The sequence below is a fragment of the Canis lupus genome, chromosome 9 (assembly GCF_048164855.1).
Source record: "Canis lupus baileyi chromosome 9, mCanLup2.hap1, whole genome shotgun sequence".
Classification (NCBI taxonomy): domain Eukaryota; kingdom Metazoa; phylum Chordata; class Mammalia; order Carnivora; family Canidae; genus Canis; species Canis lupus.
This window is the reverse complement of record NC_132846.1, coordinates 62,965,747-62,990,425: the sequence shown is the minus strand read 5'-3', so window position 1 is coordinate 62,990,425 and position 24,679 is coordinate 62,965,747. Positions and strand designations below refer to the sequence as shown.

Below are 24,679 nucleotides of genomic sequence, written 5' to 3'. Positions count from 1 at the left end.
AGTCTGTCTTCATCAGGAAAGGAGGAAGCATATGTCTCCTGTGGAAAGTGGCCCCTCCCCGGGTAGGGACCTACGTCCCCACAGAGTTTCTCTCACCCTGCGCGTCGGGGCAGCGGGAGTCCAGCCCGAGGCATGGGGCTAGAACCAAAGTGGAAGCAAGCGATCCCCGCGGGGCTCTCCCAGAACGAACCAGAAGCAAAAACCTTCTTCTTCCTAAGGACAACATGCATTTTTCCAGGCCTTTCAAAGCCAGGCAGGTCAATCGAGTTATAATTGGCAATCTAATTAGAACTCCCACAAGCTGTTAAATTCTTTACCTGCTGCCTGGCATCTTCCACGGAGGTGACACACCTGCTTCTGCCTTTGGGATGATCAAAGAAAGCCGACCTACAGTCCCATCCTTGCCGACAGCAGCCCCCCCCAGCCACCCCCTACCACACGGCACGGACGCCCACACACCCACCAGCAAGTGCGACATGGGACACAGCCCAGTCGACAAGAAAATTGGCTTTAGAGAAATCTTAGGCTCGGAGCTCCGTGTTGCTGAATGATTTTTTTTTTTTTTTTTGGAGACCAAATGGAAGAAAACAGGGCCCCCAGCCCCATTTTCCCAGAGTTCCGAGGGCGATTCCGTGACGCTTTCAGCCCTCCCCCAGTCCAGTTGCTCGATCACAGATCTCCCTGTCTGCATCCTTAACCCTGAAGAATAGAGCATGTTTTTGCTGCTGCCCCCACCCACCCACCCTCCAACCATCAAGGTAGCTGTGTGCTTTGGCCGACAGGACAGGCGGGTTTCAGGGCACGGGTGTCACCTCCTGCCTGCTCCATGGTCGCTGTGCTGCCGCACCAGGCCCTCTGGCAGCAACTCCGGGCAGGTGATGCGGCTGCGCTGCTCACCTTTTCCCAGCTCTGCCCGCAGGACGCCAGCCACGGTGGGAGTATTTATACCACGGAAACTGGCAAGCGCTACAAATCACGGCTTTTTCTTTTCCTTCGGGGAGCCAGTTTAGCAGAGCAGCACCGGACTCACAGATCTAGCCGGTTTGATGGGGGGAAGGAGGCAAAGGGGGCTCAGTGCACATGCGCCCAGAAGAACACCAGTGTCCCCGACTCAGGATTCCCGGCATAGAGGGTGCTCGTGGCACAGACACAGCGGAGCTCACCTTGCCACCCCAGATGGAGACAGGACGGCTGAGGGGGACTCAGGGTGCAAGAGTGAGACTCAAGATTGCCCGGGGCAGGTGGCAAGAAGGCGGGGGTGGCTCAGAGCCACAAGACTTACATTTGAGCCCCAGCCTTACCAGATTGGCCATTCGTATGACTTTGGACCTTGTTATCCTACAGAAGTGAACATTCCACCCTCACAGAGCTGCCGTCAAGGTCGAGCGCAGCTCTGAGCACCTGCCTAGCACGTACGAGCTACCGACAGCTGCTCGCCTTCTAGGCCTTCCTTGGCCTAGAAACAGTGTGGCTGTGGGAGCCGTGTGTGAAGCGAAGAGGTCCCCCCGGAGGCCACAGGGGATGGACCTCAGGTCGTCTCCACCCTTCTCGCACCTGTTTTGGAGCCCTGTGCCTGGGCCCTGGGCTGGGGAGAAGGCCCAATGCTCCTCCCACAGCAGGTGGCTGGTGCAAGTTCGCTCAGGCCCAGGGCCTCTGTCTGGGGGAGTGCGCGCAGCAACGCGCTTGTCCCCTTAGGACCGATGGGGGACTTTTAAGGAAATGACGCTAACCTGGATGCTGATTTGTTCCATACTGAAGCGGCTCATGGTTAAGAGCTCAGTTGTGTCGGAAAAGAAAGCACTGGGCTGAGTCTCTGTCCCATTTCCGCAGCGGCCGTGCAGTTCCCTGATGGCAGCTGTTCCCCACAAGGCCCCAGCCGGGCTGCACGGTCACTGTTCCCAAGTCCTAGGACCGGGTCTAGGAGCCCCGGGGAGCAAGTCTTGGCAAAAACCCAGGAGTAGAACTCCCCACTTCTGAGCAAATTGCCTGTTTTCTTTCCTCACTAGATGGTAGCTTTCTTCAGCCCTGGTGCAGCAGGAATGCTGGGGGGCAGGGGTGCAGGGAGGGGCAGGGCACAGGCCGCTGAGCTCCCTGCCTGGAGTCTATGCTCTAAGTTCTCTTGTCATTTGTGGAAAAAAAATTTTTTTTTCCGAGCCCTGTCACTTCCAGCTCTCTCCATCAGAAGTATCTTATCACTTTTGTTTGTTTCTGTTTAAACATGGAAAAAATAGTCCGTGCCAGACCCTGGCAAGGATGGGGAGGCGCCTGCCAAAATGACCGAGTCCCCGGCGGCGGGTAATGAATCACCCGTGTCCGTGTCTCAGTGCATTGTCCAGAAAACAGCGGTGTGACTGTGCCGGGGGTCAGGGGTAACAGGAAGCCCAGGGCCAGGAGCCCCCATCAGGGAACACTCAGACCTGGGGAGCACCCTGGCTTTGGATCCTCCTGGCAGGGGCTTGTGGAGCCCAGGTGAGCCTGCATCCCCAGGTGGCCTCCGGGCTGGGGTCTGGAAGCCTTGCTGGCCATCTGGGCTGAGGAGCACACCTGTCACCCTTCCACCCAGACAGCACCCTCTGCTCCTGAGCCAGTCACTGGGGACACCAACCATTGAGCCCAGGGGTGCAAGTTGGCCTGGCAGCTGGGCAAGGTTGCCACGCCCTTCTGGTGGACCTAGGCCTGACAGGAGGGGGTGACCAGCCCACAGCAGGGAGAGGACACCCCCAATGCCATTGCCAGTAAGCGTCCACTGGGGTCACACAGGCCTCTGGGGATACAGAGGTGAGTCTCCACAGCCCTGCCCCGGCTCCTGAGTTGGCACACAGTCCTCTGCACTGTGGGCTTATGGGGTTTCATCTCCCAGTACTGCCAGGGTGCCCATCCCCTGATGCTCTTCCACGCCGGGCCCCGGGCCTCCAGCCGCTGGCTGCCTCTCAGGTGTCAGAGAGACGCTGCACTGCATGGCCTAGCTGCCTTCGGGCCCCCCCCGGCGCTCAGCTCGGCCAAGACCAATGCAGCGCAGCCCGAAGCCAGGTCCCCAGGACCACCCTTACAGGTCTGCGTAGGCCTCTCCTCCTCCAGGAAGGCCCCTGCCCATCCCTTCCTGGCGTGCTGGGAGCAGTCTCCCCCATCCAGTCTGCAGAAAGAGACTCTGCCCTATAGTGTTTTGTGCTTGTTTCTCTACTCAACACTTAAGGCCTGAAACCACAGGTACAACAGGTGATCCCAAAAATTATTTGTTGGGTGCAAGATTTTTCCAAACCCTAGAATTGTCATCTTGAGCATTTGCTCCATTACTTTGTTCTAGGTTGGAAAAGTGAGGGAGAGAGAAGCTTCTGCCGAAGGTGGGTGCCTGGTGGTGGGCCCCAGAGCAGGCTGGGGTGACATGCCCTTCACGGGCAGGATGCCCCCCAGCCCTGTGCTCCTGCCCCAGGGAAGGCCAGGACTTCTTGGTGGGAAGAGCCGGGACAGGCCTGTGCTGTGTTTGGTGGTAAATGGTGAGAAGCAAGTGCAGGGACACCCCTGGGAAGGTGTGACACCCTCCCCCTGCCCCATCAGAGGCCCGATGAGGGTCACAGGGAAGGAAGCCCAGCCTGGACCTCAGGAATGGGGCGGGCACTTCCAGGCCTCTCTCACCGCTGGGCCCAGGGGGTCCCAGCAAGCTCTCGCCTCAGCTCACTTGTATGGATATTCCCGGGAGGACAGAGAACCTCCAGCTGGGGCCTGGCAGACATGTCCCCCACCACAGCTCTGGGCCGTGTCTCTCCCTCCGTGTCCATCATCTCCTGGGGAGCGAAGCATGTGCCTGCACCACCACCAGTCTCTCCCCTGGAAGCCGGGGTCCCCAGCCCCCAGGGGAAAGCTGGGCCTGAAGTTGACTCAGAGCGTCCCAGAGGCCCACACCTACCTCACTGGCTGGGCAGCCTCCCCAGAGGGTGGGAGGCTGGGCCTCTGTCTCCGGGGAGTGATTAGCACCGAACTTTCCACTGCGCAGATGAGTCGGGCCATGGGGCCGCGGGGAAGCGCTGACTTCCAGGCTGCCTGCACCGTTGTCTCTGCCCGACTTGTTGTTGGGGAAGGTAGATAAAAATACATAAATAAGTCAACCAGGGAGCTGTCGAAATTAGTCAACAGGAGTCTCTTGCCCATTACCAATGGAAAAGTGCGAGCGAGGGAGGCGCGTCAGCACCCACAGAAAATGCTGGCTGGGACGGGGCAGGTCCCATGGCAGCAGGGCCACGCTGTGGCTGTGCTCTCCCCTAGAAGTGGTAGCCGATATGCACGTCCACGCGGGGCTTCTGAGCTAACATGTGCTGCACCAAGGGGGGCGGGGGGGCGTGCAATTCAAACAGCAAATTGGGGGAAGGGATGGTGGAGAATCATCTAGAATTTTACCAAGAATTGCTACAGGCGTCAGAGTAAGGAGGATCCCTGTGTCTTTCTGGGGGAAGGACCCCAGGGGTTCCTCACCCTGCCCGCCCCCCCCACCTTCAGCCTGAGTTGCACCGAGACAGACCTTCTCACCTATGTCCCCTGATAGTGCACGGGACTTGCCCCATCTGACATTTCTCCAGTGGGTCAGTGTACCTTGCACAGCTGTAGAGTCACTGGTGCCGGTGTTTGTACATGCGAGTTTGTGGAGTTTGTGAGTGCCTGGCCCCGGGCTGCGGGGCGGGGGGGGGGGGGGGGTGGGGGGTGGGGGGGGGGTGGGGTGGGAAGCGAGCTTGCCCCAGAGGCCAGTATTTCCCAGTGGGTGCCCTCGGCCTGGCCTCCAGGGCAGGTTCCACCCCCAGGCGTTAGCACACAGATCAAAGCCATTCACCTCCCAGGGCTGGGGGGTGCTATGCTCGGACCTTGGGGGCAGCTCAAAGGGAGGGTGGAAGCTGATGCCTTTTTAGCCTTTACAACACTGAAGTCAGAGAAGGACTCAGACATTTTTTTTTCCCTAAGTCTCCTCCCCACTCCTTATCAAGAAGGGCAGGCAAAGATGGGGAGTCAGAGTGCCAGATGGCCTGGCCCTAGTTAGGGCATCGGAACTGCTGGGGATGCAGGGTACCCTCCGTCTCTGATGTGGAGTGTGACCAGTGTCTAAATGATCTCAGCCGCCAGCAGACAGTACAGGTGGGGGTGGTTGTGAGAGGAGCACCACGGCCGAATGGGAAGGGGCTGGGCTACAGGCGCACGGTGCTGGGGAAGGTGGGCATTATTCCCCATCAGCCCCTCTTGGGCCCCGTGGTGCTTCCTGGGGCTGGAGAGCCCATGGCCTGGCCCCACTGGATGTGCCGGCCCCCTAAGTGCCCCCATCACCCCCGGAGACCCTGATCCCCTGACCTGGAGGATCGTAAGCTGGTCCTTGGGAACCGGGTTCTTAGACCCAGTGTGGCCTCCGCGTGGCTGGGTGCCTGAGCCAGGTGCTTGCCCACCCAGGACCCCTTCCACATCTCTCTGCCATTGGTAAGGCCCCTCCCAGCTGCAGCTGCCCCCACACCTGTCCGCACGAAGCTTTAGAGGTAGAAGTAGCTGTGTGGTTGTGAGCCAGTCACCTCCTGGACGCTGAGCTTCCATTTTCTCATTTGTTAAAAAAGAAAAGGTGGGAGGGTTGTGTTCCGTCTTCTGGAATGTCCTCCCTTCTCCTTCCAGCAGGCCTTACTGTTCTGGACGCTGGGCCTTCGGCATGCACAGCGGGCCCAGCCTGGCTCAAGGGGCTCTCCATCTGGGGGGGGACCCACAGCACAGCAACCCCGCCAGCCCAGGGAGGGGCAGTCTGTGCCCCTGAGCTCCCAGCCCTCAGCACATGGTGCACAGGTGCGCAGTGACATTTGCGATCTAGGTGGAGGGCTTGCCCATTCGGGGCTCCTGTTACCCACCCATGACCCAGGAGACTGGCCCTTGGGGACGCCTTGGCTCTGCTCTGCCATCCTGACCGTGCTCTGGGCATCACTCTACACCAGGACCAGGCTGTGAGTCCTCGGTGCTTGGAAGCTGCTGGCGGGCTGGCTGACGGTAGGCCCTCCCAAGTGCTCTGATGATCCCCAGTGACTGTTCTCTAAAAGCCACCACAGCATGCAGATATTTTGGCACCGAGGCTGAAGTACCCAGTTTCAAAGAAATTAGGCCAGAGGAAATATGGGGCCAAACTGGGATTCCTGCGTGAAATCCACGCGAGGCCAGGCAGGCCCTGTGGCTTCTGGCCAGACTGGCCCCATCCTCACTGCTGGCCCGTTTCCTGCCTGAAAGCCAGCCTGTCACTCTGTTGTTGCAGCTTCAGCTCCTCCAAAATATTCCAAACCATTCTGGAAGGAAGAAACTTTGAAAGATCCTGCCGGGCAGACGAGTCATGAAAAGTAAAAGCCACACTCACATTGTCTTGGAGCTTAAGGGCTCCTTCTTCTGAACCCACAGTGTGGTCCCCTTTGGGTGCTCTGCTCAGTGATGTGGGGGTAGGGAGGCCTGGGGTTCCTGTTCCTGTAACACCCTGGACTGCATGAGAAAGAGAGACAGGCAGAGAGAGAGAGCGCTTCTGGAAGCTTTCTTCCAATTCTAAGGACTATCAGGTGGAAAGGGGAGGGGACTTTTGCCACGTGACTCCAGAGGACTCAAGGACCATCAAAGAGTGGGAATTAGACACAACGCCTAGTGAGGTCTCCACACGGTTCAGACGGCTCAGTGTGTGGTGTGGGCAGCCCAGGGCAGTGGTGAGCTCCCCGTCCCTGGAGGGTGTGAGCACAGTGGGAGGCTGCCTGGGAGGGCCTGCAACAGGGGCTCCTGCGTCATGAAGCAGAGGCCTGGACCCCCACCACCACCACCACCATCCCAAGGCCTTCTGCTTCCATGGATGGTTGGCTGCTGGTTTGGGAAAAATTGGGTTTTGTTTCCTTATGAGTTGAGGTCAATGTTAGAAAGGCCTGGGCTCCAGAAGGCACGTTTCTTCAAATAAAACATTTGACCTGGAAAAGAGGCCCCCCATGAGAGCACAGCCTCCCATGGCCGCAGCTCCCCTGAGGAGCAAAGGTGCCCGCAGCCTCTGGGAAGGGCGGGCAGGGGCTGGGGTCTTTGCCTCCCCCTCCTGGAACACTCGGCATCCAGTTCACCCTGAGGGCAGAGCCCCCCCGGGAGGGGGGCAGGGTCCTGCCCAGGCCTTCCCCAGGCCTGCCCCGCTGTGGCCGCAGAGCATCCATCTCTGGCCCCGTCTTGTCGTCGGTGGTGTGAGGCCTGCTCACCTGGAGGCCTGGCTTCGGCTCAGCTCCTCCGCACAGCCTGTCCCCAAGGGCCCCTCCCCAGGGCCGCTCAGCCCTCATCTCCCTCCTCCCCTTGTCCCCCTCTCTGCTCTGCAGCCCCCATCCCGGGTGCAGGATGGCAGTGGCCCTGGGCTGGGAATGTTCTGTCCCTGCGTGAAGGCCCGGTGGGGTGGCTGGGACCTGGAGGTGCTCACGAGCCTGCTGTCTGTGGTAAGACGGGCCCGAGCTTGCCAGGAAGGGCCGGCCTTCGCCTTTGCAGAAACTGGGCCAGAACTCAGTAAAATGGCCAAAACGAGAAAGGCCAGCCCATACCAGCCTGTGTGGCAGAAGAGCGGCTGACCCTCCGCAGGCCCTCCTCCAGGGCACCCCCAACTCGCTCTCGCTGGCCTAGCAAAGGGGGCTGAGTTACAGCGTGTGAACCCCGCCCGACTCTGGACGTCTGGGCCCGACGCGGGGAAGGGCTGTAGGGCGGTGATGCCCTCGGCTCGGCCGGGGAACCTGGGGTCCCTGGCCCCTCGGAGCCCCTGGCCCGTTGGGCAGGCCCTGGCAAGGCCCGCGCAGTTGGCCAGCACACGCCCTCGGCCCCCTGGCAAGCCAGCGCGCGTTGCCAAGCTCTCAGGACACAGAAATGAAACATAAAACAGAGCCGGGTGTGGAGCGGACCTCACCCGGAGCCGCTGGAATCCAGGTGGAAAAGCTGAGCCCGCCCCCGCCCCTCCAAGTGCGTCTTCAGTTCCTTTTCAAGGCATCTTGGGAAGCAGGGCGGGACGCAGGCTACCCCCTCAGCGGCGCCCGCAAATGCGGGTGCTCAAAACTGCCAGCGCCTTTGATCCTGGCCAAGGAAGCAGGGGCCGCTCCCCAGGAAGGGAGGCAGGGCAGCCTGTCAGCGCCCTCCCCGCCACTGCCCCAGAAGGTCTCTGCAAAGCCGCTGCCTGCTGTGGCCCTCTCAGGGTGGGCCTGCCCGGCAGCCCATTCGTGTTCTCACCTAACAGGAACGTAGTTTTGTGAGCCCGGCCACAACACCCTGCCTCTGCCTGATGGATTGCATCCTCAGGAAGGAACAGACGAGAACCGGGGGGCCCTGCATGCTGGTTTCCTCCGTGGTGCCTCTGCTGCAGCTGATGCAGACTCCAGCCCTGCCAGTGCACAGCTGCTGGGAAGGGGCAGGAGCTCACCCGGGGACCCCGCCCACTTGGGGCCCCCGTGGGCTTCCAGGAGGCGCTCACTGTGCCAGGCACTGGCCCCCGGCAGGCCAGCACAGAGCAGGCGGGGTTGAGGGCAGAGTTCAGGTGTGGGGTGCGCGCCAGGCAGCACCCCAGGCCCCTCCGCCCCGCCCCTGCACCTTTGGGGACCTAGCCCCACTCTGCATCCAGCAGGGTCACGGCCGCGGGCAAGGCCCGTCTCCTCTCTGGCCCTCTGTTTCCTTGTCTGTGAATCTGTTGGTGGCTGCTGGGTTTTTCAGAGGCGTCCGGTCTGTATGTGGCCAGATACCCGAGGGGAGGCCATGGCAATGCACTGGGGACAGAGCACCTGTTCCCGTCGGGCGGCCACCACCCCCCCGAACAGCTGCATCACCGATGTCCCTGGAAGGCAGAGTGAGTGAGTGGGCTCTGACGGGAGAGTGGACAAGGGGGACCTGAGGCCTAGACTTTGGCGCATGTTAGCTGAAAGCACTGGCAAGAAGCCACGGCCACCTCTGTTTTCCTCGCCATCACACAGGGTCCTTCACCATCCACTTGTCTGTCCTTCCATCCATTCACCAAATATTCCCCGAGAACCTTCTCGTGCCAGTCCCACCCTGGGGGCTGGACGTGCATGGATGAATCAGATCAGATGGTACTCGAGCTTCCTGAGCACTATCCGGAGGGACGGTGGGGGGGGGGTGGAGTTGGCAGCGAAGAGCTTCGTAACTGTGGGCATCTGAGGGGCCTCCCCTCCCCTGATCACACCGATGATGGTGACCGTTCGCCAGAGGTGTACTGAGCGCTTCACAAACTTGGTCTCACTTGGGCCTCACGTACTCCTGTGAGTTGGTATTTGTCCCCGTTGTACAGACAAAGCATCTGGGACCCAGAAGTGGCCCAAGTCACGGACGTAGCTCTTAACCTACACTCCCCACTCTCTGAGGGAGCGCCAGGCCGGTCCCTGCACTGGGCGGCCCGGTGACCATAGCCGCAGTCTGCAGAGCTCCTCATTACCCCTCGCCCCTGTGCCGATCCCATCACCAGCCACCTCTGACCAGCGCGGCCACAGCTCAGGCTGCAGCCAGCTCGGCAGCTCCGTCGTTGTCCCAGGGGGTGTCCGGCTGGGGTAGCAGGCTTTCCTCTAGCTGCCATCACGATCCCAGGGTCCTGACAACAGAAGTCCCGCCAGGGGGAGGCTGATGCATCTTTATCCAAAGCCTTGGAGGTGCTGGTTTGGCTTGAACGGCCCAGGGAGCTGCAGATGTGGGCATGAGCTCCCGTCTGCTCCTCCCAGGGACAGCCCTTGGCCTCAGGCCCCGGGCTCACGGGTGCTGGGCACAAGCACCGGCTCTGGGCCAGACAGGCCTGGACTGGGTCAGCGGGGGCTTTAAACATGGTTCTTATTCGTAGATACTCAGGGTCTCCTCATTTACCCGTTCCCGTTCCTCACTGAGTACAGCCCTCCTGCTCGGCGCCACGCCTCACAGCACAGAGGTGACCGCGGCCTGCCGGGTCCCTGCCCTCCAGGCGTTGGGGGCAAGGCCTAGCGGGCGGCCGGGATGGAGACAGAGCTCCCATGAGACAGTTAGGGAAGCGCCTCGCTGTCGGTAGCACACGCAGTGCATTGGTTATGATACTTTGCCCACTAAAACTCAGTGGAGCCTGGTGATCCATACATTTGTCCTCTGGGGTTTATCTGTATTTTTGGTAGAACCTCCTGATGATGCTGCCCCACCTCCCCCCACCCCCCGCAGTGGTGCGATGTGGAACTTCTGACCCAGGACGGGACACAAGACTCTTAAATACTCCGGTGCCACCCCCGACACTGCACGACCTCCCCGTCCCTGGCCTTGGTAGGTCCAGCAGCCTCTGCAAAACCCCGGCCGGCTCTGACGTGGCAAGGGCACCTGCTGACCCCTGCTCCAGAAGCCGAGAGCAATGCCCACAGGCGGAGCCCACAGCCCGAGCCCAGTGAGGCAGGGCAAGCATGAGGGAGCCGCACGTTTGATTTCCAGAGCATCCTGCCTTGGAGAAAGCCACAGCCACAGAGAAACCACTGCTTGACCCCCGGCTAGAGCTGAGCTGCAGAGCTGCTGTTTAGCGGGGGCTCGGCGCTGGGGGCATGCTTCCTTGCAAGGACATTATGTCTCTGTGCCCGTGCCTCTGCAGGGACAGGCAGTGGTCCACGACATGCCCCTGAGCCCGGCCAAGGGCTGACCCGGCGCGTGCGCAGAGCACCATGGGGGTATCTGAAATCTCCCAAAGGGGCTGTTGTCCTGCAGCCTCACTCTGCGTCATCTGCTCCAGGGCTTCGGGTGCTCTCCAGAGCCAGGGCTGGAGCAGGAAGGCCGAACAGGCTCCTCTCCTGCTCAGGTGTCCCCGACACGTGGCGAGGTCTTCAGTCCTCGGGCATCAGTTATCAACACACACAAGACGTGAGCGAGGAAGAGGCTACTTGTCTTCAAATCAGCCAAGTCCATTTTGCCTTGTTTGAAAAAATAACAGGTTTAATTCCCTCATTTACTTCCAATTTGGTGCAGCACCAAGATCTTATTTGTACAGAACACCTGTTTACAGTAATCACGGGCCTGGGAGGCTGTCTTCGCTTGTGCCCAAAGAAAGGGACAAATAAGTTAGCTCTCAGTGATTCCCATCTTCGGGAAGGCCAGCCCGGCTCCTCCTCACCTGCAGTGGCTGAGGAACGCCGGGGTTGAGGCAGGTGGTGAAAGCCCGTTGGCACAGCCGCTCCCGGGAGAAGGAAAGGGTCTGGTGTCAAGAGCAGGCACGAGCTGTCGAGTTCACATCTCAGCCCTGTCACTTGCTGCCTGCATGTGTGTCTTGGGGGTCTTAGACGCACCCAGCACCCGGCACGTGACAGCTGCTCCGTCTCATTAGGATTTTCACTGGGCCCCAAGCTCTGAGAGCCTTGCTCTGTATCCCCAGCGCATGGCAGGGATCTGGGCGATCACCCAGTGGAGTTTGGGATTTTGATATGGGGGAGAAGGTGAGTTATTCTGCTCGTGAAATAGGTCAGCCCTGGAAATCTCGGTCTCCTGCCAGCCTGAGGGCTGGGAGCGGGACCCATGCCTCTGGGTAGGACTGCCTAAGGGTGGGGGGCAGTGTGGCCTGGGCTCTTGGGGGAATGGCTATCAGCAGGGCTTTGAGCACATGGGCTAGAGCTCCAGCGGGAGGGGCCAGACTAGGAATGACAGAGGTTGGGGAGGTGGAAGGGGGCAGGGGGATGCATCCTGCAGAAGTGCATGGGCTCTCCGAGGTCCGAGGTCCGTACTAAGAGAAAGCTGGATCCAGCCAGTGGTGAGGATAGTTAAAAGCCAGCTCAGGAGTTAGGTCTTTGATGGTCGGAGAAGAGAGGAAGCAGGGCCTGTAGAATCAGAAAGGGGGCCAGGTTCTAGTGCGTAGGTGCACAACAAAGCCAAGGAAGGCCTCTCCCCACACATGGGGGCTTGGGTGGTGTGTCCGTCCTGACAGCCAGGTCCCAGCCCACCTCTGGCCAGCCCGGCTGCAACGCTGGCACCAAGCAATAGCCCAGACCCCAGCCAGAGCTGGTCCTGGTTGATCCCATTATGTGACTGATGTCAGAGCTGCTCTTGGCTTGCTGGGGCCCTGGGCAGAGGCCGAGTTTTCATTCCTTTGCCAAAAGCCCGAGCTGGCGGCCCCTGGCAAGCATCCGATGTCTCCCTGAGCAGTTCCAGCTTTAGGAATTAATTCCACTAAACAGATTGCTCAGGAAGCTTCAAGGTCATCTGGAAAGGGGAGCCTGTGCCCACATTAGGAATAGAAGTCCAGGTATATGGGCTGGAAATTTCCGAGCCCACAAGAAGTCTGCAGCTCTGGACAACATGAAGACTCTCAGCTGCCCAGGACTGAGGGTGACAGGTCAGATTAGCCCAGCGGCTGGCTCTCTGCAGGCATTTGGGGGTGGGTAGGCTTGCCCCCTGCCATATACCCTGGAGTCCCCATGATAGGCTGCAACCAGATTGAGCAGCCTGCCATCTTCTGATCAGACTTCCCAGCAAAAAGACCAATGTCCTTGTCCCCACTCCAGCAGGGTGGGGGCAGGTCTTTGCCACTGAGACCAGCGACCTCTGGGCTCCACATCTCATTGGCCCACTCCCTGGCTAACAAGACCCCGCAGACCTTCAGCACCCTCATCCACCCCAGCCTCAGGGTCACAGCCAGCCTGTGGGCCACCCAAGGGAGACAGGGAGCCCTCCTAGCCCTTGGGCAGGTGCCTAGGATGCTCCCCAGCAGCAGTCTGAGTTGGAGAATACCTCTGGCTGGCTGGAGAGGAACCTCTGTCTCGGTCATAAGCATGGGGAGGAGGGACAGAGCCAGTTCTCCATGGTTGGAGAAATGAAAGGGAAGACCCAGCCCACAGATGCCCATTTGCTCAGGCGTCACTGGGTCAGTGCCTGAGGGGTTCCGGGTGCGTCTCTTAAAGCCACAGAGGCAGCAGTGAGCAAGTAAGCGGGCCAGATGGATGGGGGCAGCATGGGGGTTTGGGCCTTGGGCAGACCTGGGTTAGCCTGCAGCCCCATATTCATTGGCCCTGCGACTTTGGGCAAGATCCTGGGCCTTTGTGGACCTTGCCTCTTTGCATCTGAAGTGGTAAACGTGAGATGAGCCAAGTACGGGTGCCTAGCGTCACGCCTGTTGGGAAGGAAGCAGCGTGGGGCTGACTGACAGCAGCCCAGCCCAGCGGAACCTAAATTATGCTCTAAGCCTGCGGCCAAGAAACCAAGGATGCCTCTTTCCACCTCACCAGGGGCTTGCCCCTCGTCCACCCTTGGCCCAGCACGTGCAGCAGGTGTGAAGGGCCACTCAGAAAAAGGCTGCGTGTGTTCGGTAATTTGGTGCACTGAGGAGGTCCTACCTTGAAGGGGTGGGTACAAGGCAACTTGTGTAATCTTCATGGCTCTGCTTGCTGCCATCACCCAGACCCCCCTCCCTCCCTCCTGCTTCTCCGTCAGTTAAATTGGAATGTTCTAGACTGAGCTCAAGCTCATAACCTGCCCTGGAAGAAAAGGAGGCAGGAGCTCATTGGTCCTCATGTTCCGTTGCTCAGAACTTCGGGAAGGCCTCCCGCCCTTTCCCACCTGACCTCCAGGACCAAGGAGTGCGAGTTTCTCTGAAGGAGGGCCGGGGGGGGGGGTGCACAGCACCGCGCCAGGAGATGGAGATGACCCCTGACTCCTGGCCCACCCTGGGCTCTGCACCCAAATGGATTTCAGGCCCTAAGAATTCGGATGTGCAGGAGGCAGCTGTGCGCCCGGGGCCAGCGACAGGGCTGTAGAAGCCAGTTTGCTCACCTGCCCAACGGGGTGTGTGCGTTGGGAGATTTCCCCTCTGGGTGATGGGTGCTCCTCCGTGGCGGGATCTTTCTCCTCAGCAAACAGCAGCAGGCCGGGCAGCCAGGTGAGGGCCTATGCCAGCCGTGCCCAGGAGAAACTACTTCGGGGTCTCCCTGGGTGGGTTAAATGAACTAAAGGATATAAGCCCCGGGAACGGCGCCTGGTGCAGTATAAACACCGGGAAAGCCCGTGTTGCTGTTACCACTATGCACCGTCCGGCCAGGAAGCCACCAGGTCCATGCTGGGCGTTTGCCCCTGCTCCCTTGCCCACGCACGGGTGGGGAATGGCACCTGTCCCTGGTGGTCTCTGCACACCTGACCCTCACCAGCCTGGGCAAGGCAGCTGAAACCCAGAAGTTCCCTCTGGAGAACGGGAAGGCCCGTAGGCCGAGAGAAATTCCCAAAGGCACCATGAAATCCTAATTGCAAGGCCACTGCTCTTGTCCTAATGCTTCAGGGAGGGGGCCACCCTGCTGCCCAGAGCCCTGGCTCTGACAGGTCTGATTTAGGATCTGGACTCCAGCGTGGCCATGGTTTAAGCACGGAGAGACGTTAAGAAAGGGAACGAATACTGTTTCCTTTCGGTTTTCCTCCCAGAGTAGAGCTGACACTGAGGTCCTGCTGCACCAGCCTCCTCCTCGGCCTCCTCGCTCAGGAAGGCAGCTCGGGGGGGGGGGCACAAAAAGGAAGTGCAAGGCCTCACTGGGAGATTTAGGATGAGGTACGAGGGACCGGTGGGCAGGCCACATTCTTGGGAGGGAAGACGTGACCCTGCACATGCCAGGCTCCTCCATGCACCCCTGGAGACTTGGTGGGTGCACGATTCAGCCCTCAAAGGGCACGAAAGAAATGATTCCGAAGTTGGTCTGGCAAGGGATAGAGCTCAGTTGTCAACAAATATATGAAAGCAAAGAGAAGGAGGAGAGGCTCTCATGTCCACCTCCACTGTTGGAAGCCAACATGGGCTAAGGGAGGCCTAAACGGCACAGTCCCTGTGCGAAGGGAAGGTGCTGCCACCCGCGGGAGAGCCCCCGTGTCCCAGGTGACCATTCACTCTGGCCGGGGGCAGTGCCTCGCGGGAGTGGGGAGGTGGGCGGCCGGCCAGCGAGTGTCCAGCCCAGGAGAAGAAACCCACGTTGGTTCCTGTCTGCCGAGATAAAGCAGACAGCTCCTGAGCAGGGTGGAATTGAACACGTGTCAGCTCTTTGAAAGGGTAACTTGCAGAGCTTTGAAGTGACGAAAAAAAGAAAAAAACCCCACAAAACCAGCCAACACAAGTTCAACGAATCCAATTTAAAAAACCAAAAACTTGTGTTCAAAGGAAAGAAATCTCAGAAGTTCAACAACAGTCTAGACACTTGTGATCGTGGGTGAATCGCCGTCCTCTAACAAGGTGTAAACAGAGACGTGGCAAACAGTTCACCTCCATGGCTCCTTAAAAATAAATAAATAAATGCAGGTTTTAGTAAGGAGGGCGGGTCTGTGCCTCCGAAGTCACCGTGGTAGGGGCTGGGGGACCGGCCCCTGACACCCTGCTTGTGGCTCTGAAGGCCCTGCCCCTGTGGGGATCTCACCTGCAGAGCCTTTGGAGAACCCTATAAAGAGGCATATCCTCCAACCCAGTCAGGCCACTGTGGGGACATTTGCTCTAAAAGAGGAACCCCCCAACGGTCGTCAAGCTGGTCCCACTGAGCCCCATCCAGGAGAAGCCTGCGCCCACCCCATGGTCCTGCTCCCGAGCAGTTTCCTTTGTCTGTTCATACCCAGAAGAGGTAGGGTCCCATTCGCCCACAGGGTAGGGGACTGTAGGACAGATTTGACCCGGGCTGCTCTATAGGGCGCAGCGCCACTGTATGGAAAGATGTTCATCACAGCGTGATTTACAGTAGTAGAGAGAGTGGGCACATCCCGAGGCGGCCGGTGAGGGAGAGGTCGAGGAAATGAGGCTCTGTCCTTGGCTCAAAGAGAGCAGCTCGGGAGCATGGTTCCAGTAAAATATCGGGGGACCGTTGCCTACATCCTAATTAAAACTGTGTGAGGTGGGGGCGCCTGGGGGGCTCAGTGGGTGAAGCATCTGAATCTTGATTTCATCCCAGGTCACAACCTCAGGGTCGTGAAGTCGAGCCCCGGGTTGGGCTCTGTGCTCTGAGGGGGGCCTGCTTCTCTCTCCCTCTCCCTCTGCACCTGCACCTGCTCGAGTTCTCTCTCTCTCTCTCTCTCTCCCTCTCTCTCCCTCCCTCTCAAATAAATGAATCTTTGAAGCAAAATAAAATAACATGAAGCTGTGTAAGGTGACAGCCGAGCTTGGGGTGAGTGGGCATGGTGAAAGCAGGGGCTGGTTTCTGGTGGGGGGACAATCCTGTTCCAGTCATTGCAATGTTAACACCACGAACAACGTTTCTTCAGGTGAGGAGCATGGGTCGGTACAGAGCGTCCCTTCCGACGGGCCCCCCCACCCTGGGCCTTCAGGGCCCGCCTGAACCCCAGGAGACTGCAGGTCTCGTCCTTCTAAAGCGGCAGAGCGGGGCCCCCTCCTACAGGGCAAGCCGTGCCCCAGCCGTTGCCCCTGCATGCGGGGAGCGTTGGCACCTCTGGGTGCCCAGCCCCATGGACATCAGCCCCCCCTGCAGATGCTCAGGCACAGGCAAGAGCCTGCAGGTGCAGGGCCTCTCTGACTGTCTGTCTGTCTGTCTGTCTCTCCGCCGCCCGCAGGCCCTGATCCTCCATCAGCTGGGCCGCTACAGTCTAGCGGAGAAGATCCTCCGGGATGCGGTGCAGGTGAACTCGACGGCCCACGAGGTCTGGAACGGCCTGGGCGAGGTCCTCCAGGCGCAGGGCAACGACGCGGCGGCCACCGAGTGCTTCCTGACGGCCCTGGAGCTGGAAGCCAGCAGCCCCGCGGTGCCCTTCACCATCATCCCCCGGGTGCTCTGAGCAGGCACCTGCCAGCCTCACTGCCGCTCTGTCCCCCCCGCCCCCGCCTGGGGCGCCCCCCCACCCCCCTGCACCGAGGCCGCGGACAGACGGGCAGACGGACGGCCGGACGGACGTGCGATTGACCGCAGTGAACTAACCCAACAAGCCCCGATCATCGCTCGCTCTCCTCGCGCATTTCTGTCGTCGTTCCTGGCCAGCCCAGTGATAGTCTTGGAACCTCCTGACGTTCAAAACGGATTACGTGCCATATTTCGTTAGTCGACATCTGCGTTGTAAAGTCAAATGATAATGGACTTAATCAGCAAATGTAGAAGAATATATTCAGAGTTAAAATTCAGTGGCAGAGCAGATTATTTTTATCAGAGCTGTAAAGAAATCTCTCCTCCCCGTCACCACGCCTGCCCCACCCGCGGCCCGGAAAACCAAATGTGAATTTTCTGTTTCCCACCTCGGTCCTCGTCCAAAGCCAGGACACCAGCTGACAATTTCTTGGTTCTGTTGTCAATAATTGTACCATGTGAATTCCTGTCCTCACTTAGAGCAAAGCCTGAGTTCGAGAATGTTTCTATTTCACCACTATATGCCTGTTACAAGAGAAGGAAATAGGAGCTATTTAAGTTTAACTTTTTTATGTGAATTCAGAGTTTATTTATCGATGGAAATATGTACAAAGATGCTTCAAATGGAATATTTACCGACATTCCTTATACATGACAGACACTTGGCTAAATGGGAAGATGATGTTAATAATAAAATGATTTTTAAATGGACTCGCGGCCCGTGTCGTTGCTGGAAGCCCACAGAGCCGAGGGGGTAAGGCTCAGTCCCCGGGGGGTGGGGAAGTTGTTGGCGCCCACACCTGCCCTGGCCGGGTCAGCCCTTGGCGCCAGGGACCTAGCCCTGAGTGTCCCGTGGGAAGTCACTTTTCCCACCACTCCCAAGTCGTCTGGGTCGGGAGCAGGGGACAGGCCCGGGGACATCTGCATTCGTGGGCAAAGAGGATTAGGAACGAGCATGTGACCTGAAGGGGCCCACTAGCGGGGGAGCTGTCAGGAAAAGCTCTTGCTCTCCTGCTGGACTTAACCCCCCACCCCCGTGAGGCTGGAATTTCAGCAGCCCTCCTGCCACCAAGAGGGGTGGGGGCCAGATGTGAAGCCGGAGGCTGACTCTAGGCAGTGAAGTGGATACTAAAGGGCAAGGACCAGAGAGAAGCTGAGCAGACCTCCAATTCCTCACCTTGTCAGGGACCCCAGGAAATGCAGGTGGGGGAGCTGAGTTTCGCCCTCAAGGCCCCCCCCCAGCCCAGCTGAGCACAGCCGTCCTGACTCTCTGGGCAGGCAGGTGATGGGGCAGCTGAGGACTAGGGTGTGACAGTGGTAGCAAAGGCCACGGGCACAGCACCTGCTCCCCACCCTGGCCTCGGCGTTGACGTCACCAGGCGGCACCTGAGGCTGTGGATGCGCCTCGGTGGGACTTCTCAAGCGGAGCTACCGGCAGGAGAGGGCGGGCGTCCAGTGGGGCGGCAGCTCACCGGGGCTGCAGGGGCAGAGCCCAGCCCTGCCATCCGCCGCTCGCGGGAGCGAGAGGCCTGCCCAGATCAGGACCAGGAAGGCAGGAGGCTGGGGCTGCTCCGGGCACCCTAGCGGCCCTTATCTCCCAAGCCAGCCCTGGGCCGGGCCTTCCCTCAGAAAACCCCATGCACGCCAGCCTGTGCAGCGCCCTGGGGATGCTCCTGTGTGCCTGCCCGCCCTCCAGCCCCTCCAAAGTGTCCCAATCCCCTCCCCGACACCCCCCCCCCCACACGCCTGGAAGACAGCACAGGGGCCGGGGCGGGGGTTGGGGAAGCCCTGCCAGCCCGCCCCCAGTGTTAGTGGTTCAGGTTCGGGCAAGTGGTCCGTACTCAGCTGATGGGAGCCCCCACCCCACCCCCAGGACTTGGGTTATGGAAATATTAGTAGAATCTGTCTCTCTGTTGGGTTGGCCATCCTAATAGGATGCAGCCTAGGATTGCTGCTGGCTGCAGGCACCTGTGGGGCAGTCTGCCTGAGAATGAGGCCAACTCAGGAAAGGGGGGGCTGGCTCCCAGAGTCCTAGCCTGAGCTCTGGAGCCCCAGACCTTCCCATCATGGGAGCCTATATGTCTCCATTGTATGTGAGCAAGCAGAGCAAGTGTCTAGGATGCCCCTTCACCCCCACCCGTTCAAGACCTCTCCCCAATCCCACAGGCAGTCCTATTCCTCAATCCCCCCTGCTCCCCACCCTGCACCTTTCAGAGTCTTGTCATTTCTCTCCAGATCACATGTCCAGTGTCCCCAGCACCCTGTCGACCGGCAGCCCCAGCACCTCTGGCTGGGCCACTGTAGCATCCTCTCCACCTCCACTTGGCCTGGCAGCCCATCCTCTGACAGCCCTGAGGGTCCCTCATAAGATGAGGAGTGGGTCTGGCCTCTGCCCCCCAAACCTGTGCTGTGGCTTCCCCAGCTCTCTCCTGGAGTCAAGTCCGTGCTCCGGGGGCCTGCAGCCTGGCCCTGCAGCCCCTCCTGCTCCCCGTAATCTCTCCCTGCTCCTGCTCATGCTCCTGCTCCTGCTCCTGTTCCTGTTCCTGCTCCTGGTCCTGCTCCTGCTCCTGTTCCTGCTCCTGCTCCTGCTCCTGGTCCTGCTCTTGCTCCTGCTCCTGCTCCTGCTCCTGTTCCTGCTCCTGCTCCTGCTCCTGTTCCTGCTCCTGGTCCTGCTCCTGCTCCTGCTCCTGCTCCTGGTCCTGCTCCTGCTCCTGCTCCTGCTCCTGCTCCTGTTCCTGCTCCTGCTCCTGGTCTTGCTCCTGTTCCTGCTCCTGCTCCTGCTCCTGTTCCTGCTCCTGGTCCTGCTCCTGCTCCTGCTCCTGGTCCTGCTCCTGCTCCTGCTCCTGCTCCTGCTCCTGTTCCTGCTCCTGCTCCTGGTCTTGCTCCTGCTCCTGGTCCTGGTCCTGCTCCTGGTCTTGCTCCTGCTCCTGGTCCTGGTCCTGCTCCTGCTCCTGCTCCTGCTCCTGCTCCTGTTCCTGCTCCTGCTCCTGCTCCTGCTCCTGGTCCTACTCCTGCTCCTGTTCCTGCTCCTGCTCCTGGTCCCAGTTCTGGTCTTCTAGCTTGCAGGGCTTTCCCAACCAAGGGAAAGCATTCATTCATTCATTCATTCATTCATTCATTCATTCATTCAAGATCAGGGAGCAGAAGCTGAGTAGGTAAGACACCAGCCTGGGGTCACCTGACAGAACCAGGATTGAAACCCTGGGCCTAGGAGATAAACCTTTGAACAACGTCCTAGGCTGCCCAGCAGAGGCAGTTTGGGGCGGCAGGAGGTGGGAGACACCGTGTTTGATGTATTCCTCTTCCCTGGTCTTAGTCGCCCCATCTGTAAAATTCATCTGTCCATCCATCCATCCATCCATCCATCCAACAAATACCCAGAGTGCTTACAACACCAGGCACTCACTATAGGCACCGAGGGTAAGCAGGACATATAAATGGGGCTTATATTTTTGTGGAAGGAAATAGAGAAATACATAATGCATCTTATGCCATATAAACATAGTGATCCACGTGGGGGGTACTGGGGGGTGTCGGGAGTTCTGATTTTATGGAAGGTGGTTAGAAAAGCTTCTGATAGGGGCACCTGGGGGGCTCAGGCGGTTAAGATCTGACTCCTCCTTTCAGCTCGGGTCATGATCTCGGGGTCATGGATAGAGCCCCATGTAGAGCTCCCCGCTCAGCAGGGAATCTGCTTGAGATTTCTCTCTCCCTCTCCCTCCCCTCCACACATGTGCTCTCTCTCTAAAATAAGTAGATAATTCTTAGAAAAGGAAAGAAAAGGCTCCAATAAGTCATCATGTGGCCAGAACAGGCCAGGTGGATCTGTGGCGGAAAGGCGTCCCAGGAAGCAGGAACAGCAAGTGTAAAGGCTCAGAGGCAGGAGGGGGACAGGGTGGTAAAGCAGGAGAGGGCGGAGACCGCGAGCCAGAGGGTTCAGCGGGGGCCGCATCACGTAGGGCCCCCTGGCCCACATTCTGGGTGTGCCTTAGCGTCCTGAGGCTGCTGCAAAAGATTTAGAAATTACCACAAACTTTGTGGCTTCAAACAGCCCACGTTTACGCTCCCACAGTGTGGAGGTGTGTGTTGGGGGCCGTGTCCTCCCCGGAGGCTCTAGGACAGAACCCGCTTCGAGAGGTCACGCGCATCCTCTGGCTGCAGCCCCGCGGCCCGGCACCTTGGGGCGGGCGTCGCTACATCTCCTCTGCCCCCGTCCTTTCTGCCCGTCGGAGGGAGGGTCAGCGCCCCCCCCAGAGCCCAGGGCAGCCCCCACCTCGGGGCTCTTCGTGGGATCCCATCTGCAAAGTCCCTTTGGCTTGGGGGAGGAGGGCGGCCGTGGTCGCGGGCCACCACCCTGAGGACCGAGCCAGAGGGCGCGCTCCCACGGGTCGGACCCCAGAGGCCGCGAGGCGGCGAGGCCCAGGTCCCGTCCCCAGCCCGGAGGAGGCCGCGGGGACAGCGGCCGTGTGTGGGGGCAGGTTGGGTGTGAGACGGCCCGGGGCGAGCTGCTGGCCAGGCCGGCGACGAGGGCCCAAGATGAGGGTGTAATGCGGGGCCCGCCTCCTGCCGGGTGTAGACACCAAGGGGATCCGGGCCGACCCTGCTGCGACCCTGCGCTTCCAGCCGCCACCCTGAGAACTACCCCTCTGCTGCTCCCACCCCGCCGGGCCCCAGGTGACCCGGACACGCTGCTTGGGCCGCGGGGTGTGGGCTGCGGCCAAGGCTGGGGAAGAAAGACCTCAGTGTAGACGGCTCTCCCAAGGGGTCACTGCCCAGGGGCCGCGGGGAACGGGTGCAGCTGGGGCTTGGGTGCCTCCCGGGGAGCACCTGCCCCTGGGGCCCGCTGGGGTGGCGGCCTCTCCTCGCGGCCCGTGGGGGGTGCAGGGGAGGGTGAGGAGAGCGCTCAGCCTGCGGGAGGGCATCGGGGGGGGGTCAGGGCGAGTGGACCCCGGGGAGGGGGTCGGAGGGGGGTGCCCCTGCATAGGGAGCCACCCCTGCCAGGGACGAGGACCCGGGGGCGGGCAGGGGCCGGGGCCTGCACACCCCCAGGGCTGGGGCCCTCTAGCTCCCGTGTCCCCAGTGGGAGCGAGGCTTCCTGGGCCCTGGCGTGCCTGTCGCCTCCGTGACACCCCACGGAGCTGCCCCAGGAGGCGGCCCCCAGTTCCCTCCCTGCCCCGTCATCCCCCCTGCCCTCCTGTCTGCCCCCCCCGAAGCTCTGCTCAGCCTCTCTGCACAGCACCCCAGGAAACTCTAGTCCCCATCCCCCCAGAGAGGACTCCCCCACCCCCACACACAGTACTCACTAGATTGGGCAGCAGGGTGACATGTGGGGGCAGCAGAAGGGGATTCTGAGGCCGCCCTGCCCGACACTGCACCCCCCAGCCCTCTCCTGCCCTCCTCTGCCCTCTCCTGTCCCCCTGCCCTCTCCTGCCCTCCCCTGCCCCCTCTGCCCTCTCCCACCCTCCCCTGTATCCCCCAGCCCTCTCCTGCTCCCCCTGCCCTCCCTTGCCTTCCCCTGCATCCCCCTGCCCCCCTGCCCGCTCCTGCCCTCCCCTGCCCTCCCCGGTCCCCTCTCCCTTCCCCTCTCTATTTCCTCCTGCCCCTCAGAGCCACCCACTGCCAGCTAACCCCAAAGACCTTTGGCAGCTGCTTCCGGGGTGCAGGGGGGCAAGGTCAGGCCATGCGGACAGCAAGTCCCCATGTCCCCCCCACTGTGACAGAGGGGCGGCCCCAGGGGGCTGTGCCCCGAGCTGCTCCCACCACCAGCCCTCCTCCCCGCTGGTGGTCACTCCTTTCCTGCTGCCCCCGCCCCCGCCCCCGCCGGCTGCCGCTGGGGGGACCCGGAAAAGGACATCCTGCAAACGTCCCGACAAGCAAGGCCTCCTTCTCCAGAAGGTCTTTCGGAGCCCAGCTGGGGAGCCCCCCTCAACGCCATGCCCTGGGAGACCCAGACCCACCCCACCTGGGGTTGACCCCGACTGAGTCGCCTCCCTCCCTGGGCTTCAGGTCCGGCGGGGAGAGGCTCCCCGGCCAGCCTGACTCCGGGACCGACGTGGGAGGCAGCAGGCAGCGGAGGGCGAGGGGCGACCAGGCGGGGCACACTGCCCCGTGGGGCCGCCTTCTGGGGCTCTGGGGCTCTGGGGCTCTGGGGCCAGGCTGGAGCAGGACCCCTCCCGGGGTCAGGCCCTGCGTGGGGCTGGCTACGGGAAGGTGACAGGCCGTCACGGGGCGCCTTTGACGAGTCTGTCCAGAGCCAGGGGGTCCGGCCGCCCATCTGGGCCACCCACGGCCTCCACAGCCCTCCCTGCCTCCCCCACCTTCTGCTGGTTGGCCCCTGACCCTGAGGACAATAGGGTTTCCTGGTGACTGACCGCTGGGCTGTGGGTCACATGGATCTGGCTGGAATTCCAGCTCCTCCTGGTCACGTCACCTCCAATGGAAAAGGGTGTCGAGCCCCTGTCTCAAAGTGGGTGACACTTCCCTTTAGGGGGCTGTTGGGTGCATTAACGTAATGTGCATGGAGCTTGGGGCCTGGTCCTGGGGGGACACCACAGGACATGCTCCTTCCTTCCCTGCCTGGCAAGCGGGTGATGTGAGTGGCTCTGGGACCTGCCAGGCGGCCTGGGCGGCCAGGAGGGGACGTGCGGCCCTCTTCTCGCCCTCGCACACACAGCTGTTTGCAGCAGCATGCCAGGAGTCCCTCTCCGTGGGGAGGAGGAGGTGAGGGCCTGGCTGGGGGCCCTGGGGGCCCAGCTGGTGGCCTCCCATCCGCTATGCCTCCTCTGCCCCATAGGGTCATCCAGACGCCCTGGACCCGGCCAGCCTGAGCAGGGAGGTGACACCCAGCTCTGCCCTCCTGTGCTGTCTGCTGACCTTGAATCCGGGCCTGGACACCGGCTCTCCGTGGACCCATGGGGAGGGTCACTGGGTCACTCATGTTCCCCGAGGCATAGTTTTCTCATCTTCAAATGGGCAGAACAAGGTCACTGCAGAGATTCAGAGTATGTGGAAAACGAGCAGGAGTGTACATGCTCTGATCGTCCCCCCAGGTCCCCCCACCCCGGGGTGTTTATAATTACTCAGGCCAGAGCCAAGCCTCCCCTCCCCACCCCGTACCCCCAGTGGGTCCATTCCCCAAGGTCATGGTGGGAAGGAGAATCCCAGACTGAGCCTCAGCTCCACCCCCAGCCCTACTGCCCCTCGGCAGCACCCAGGAGGGTACAGCTGCTGGGAAGGCGGACCCCCTCAAGTCCCCCGGGGCTCCCCAATATGGAACCCCACCCTAGCAGTAACTAGGCCACCCTTCCTTTGTTAGCTACCCCTGCCCTGGACACAGGATCCCCCCTGTGTCTTCCTGCCCTGATCTGGATGGGGACTGGGGAGGTGGGCTGCCAACAGATGTAAACACATGCCAGGACCTGCCAGAGCAAAATTTTTTTTTTTTTTTAATTGCAGAGAGAGAGAAAAAAAAAAAAAACAAGCAGGGGGAGGGACAGAGGGAAAGAGATCATGATCCGGATCATGACCTGAGCCAAAGGCAGACCCTTAACACACTGAGCCTCCCAGGTACCCCACCTCCACCAGAAACTTTAAGTGATAGGTGGAGGTTTACATGAGACTGGTGGTCAGGGGACACCTCTGTGAGGTGGGGACACCGAGCCTCGGGAAGGGCCCCCCATGGAGAGATGCTGGAGCCTGGGCTTCTCTGCCTCAAAGAGGATTGTGTGCAGACTTCCCGGGAGCCAACCACAGCCAAGAAGCTTGGGGTTCTGTGCTTTGTGCTAGTGGCCGGGCTCCCCCAGCACGCAAAGGGGGCTGCCCATCCGACGGCTGGCAGCAAGGATCTGCCCATCTGACCACCTGAAGAGGAAAGAGCTTCTCTACGCTGAAAA

General features: G+C 60.6%; 1 protein-coding gene across 6 annotated transcripts in view; it reads left to right on the top strand.

Moving 5' to 3' along the window:
* The window catches only part of TTC7B (tetratricopeptide repeat domain 7B), a 250,588-nt gene extending 233,090 nt beyond the window's left edge, over positions 1-17,498 (top strand). For all 6 annotated transcript variants that reach the window (XM_072839681.1, XM_072839676.1, XM_072839679.1 and 3 more), the window contains one exon: positions 16,504-17,498. In XM_072839681.1, coding sequence (XP_072695782.1) covers positions 16,504-16,725 — 222 coding nt within the window. In that variant the 3' untranslated portion in view covers positions 16,726-17,498. The remainder of the gene's footprint in view (positions 1-16,503) is intronic.
* The last annotated feature ends 7,181 nt before the right edge of the window (positions 17,499-24,679 follow it).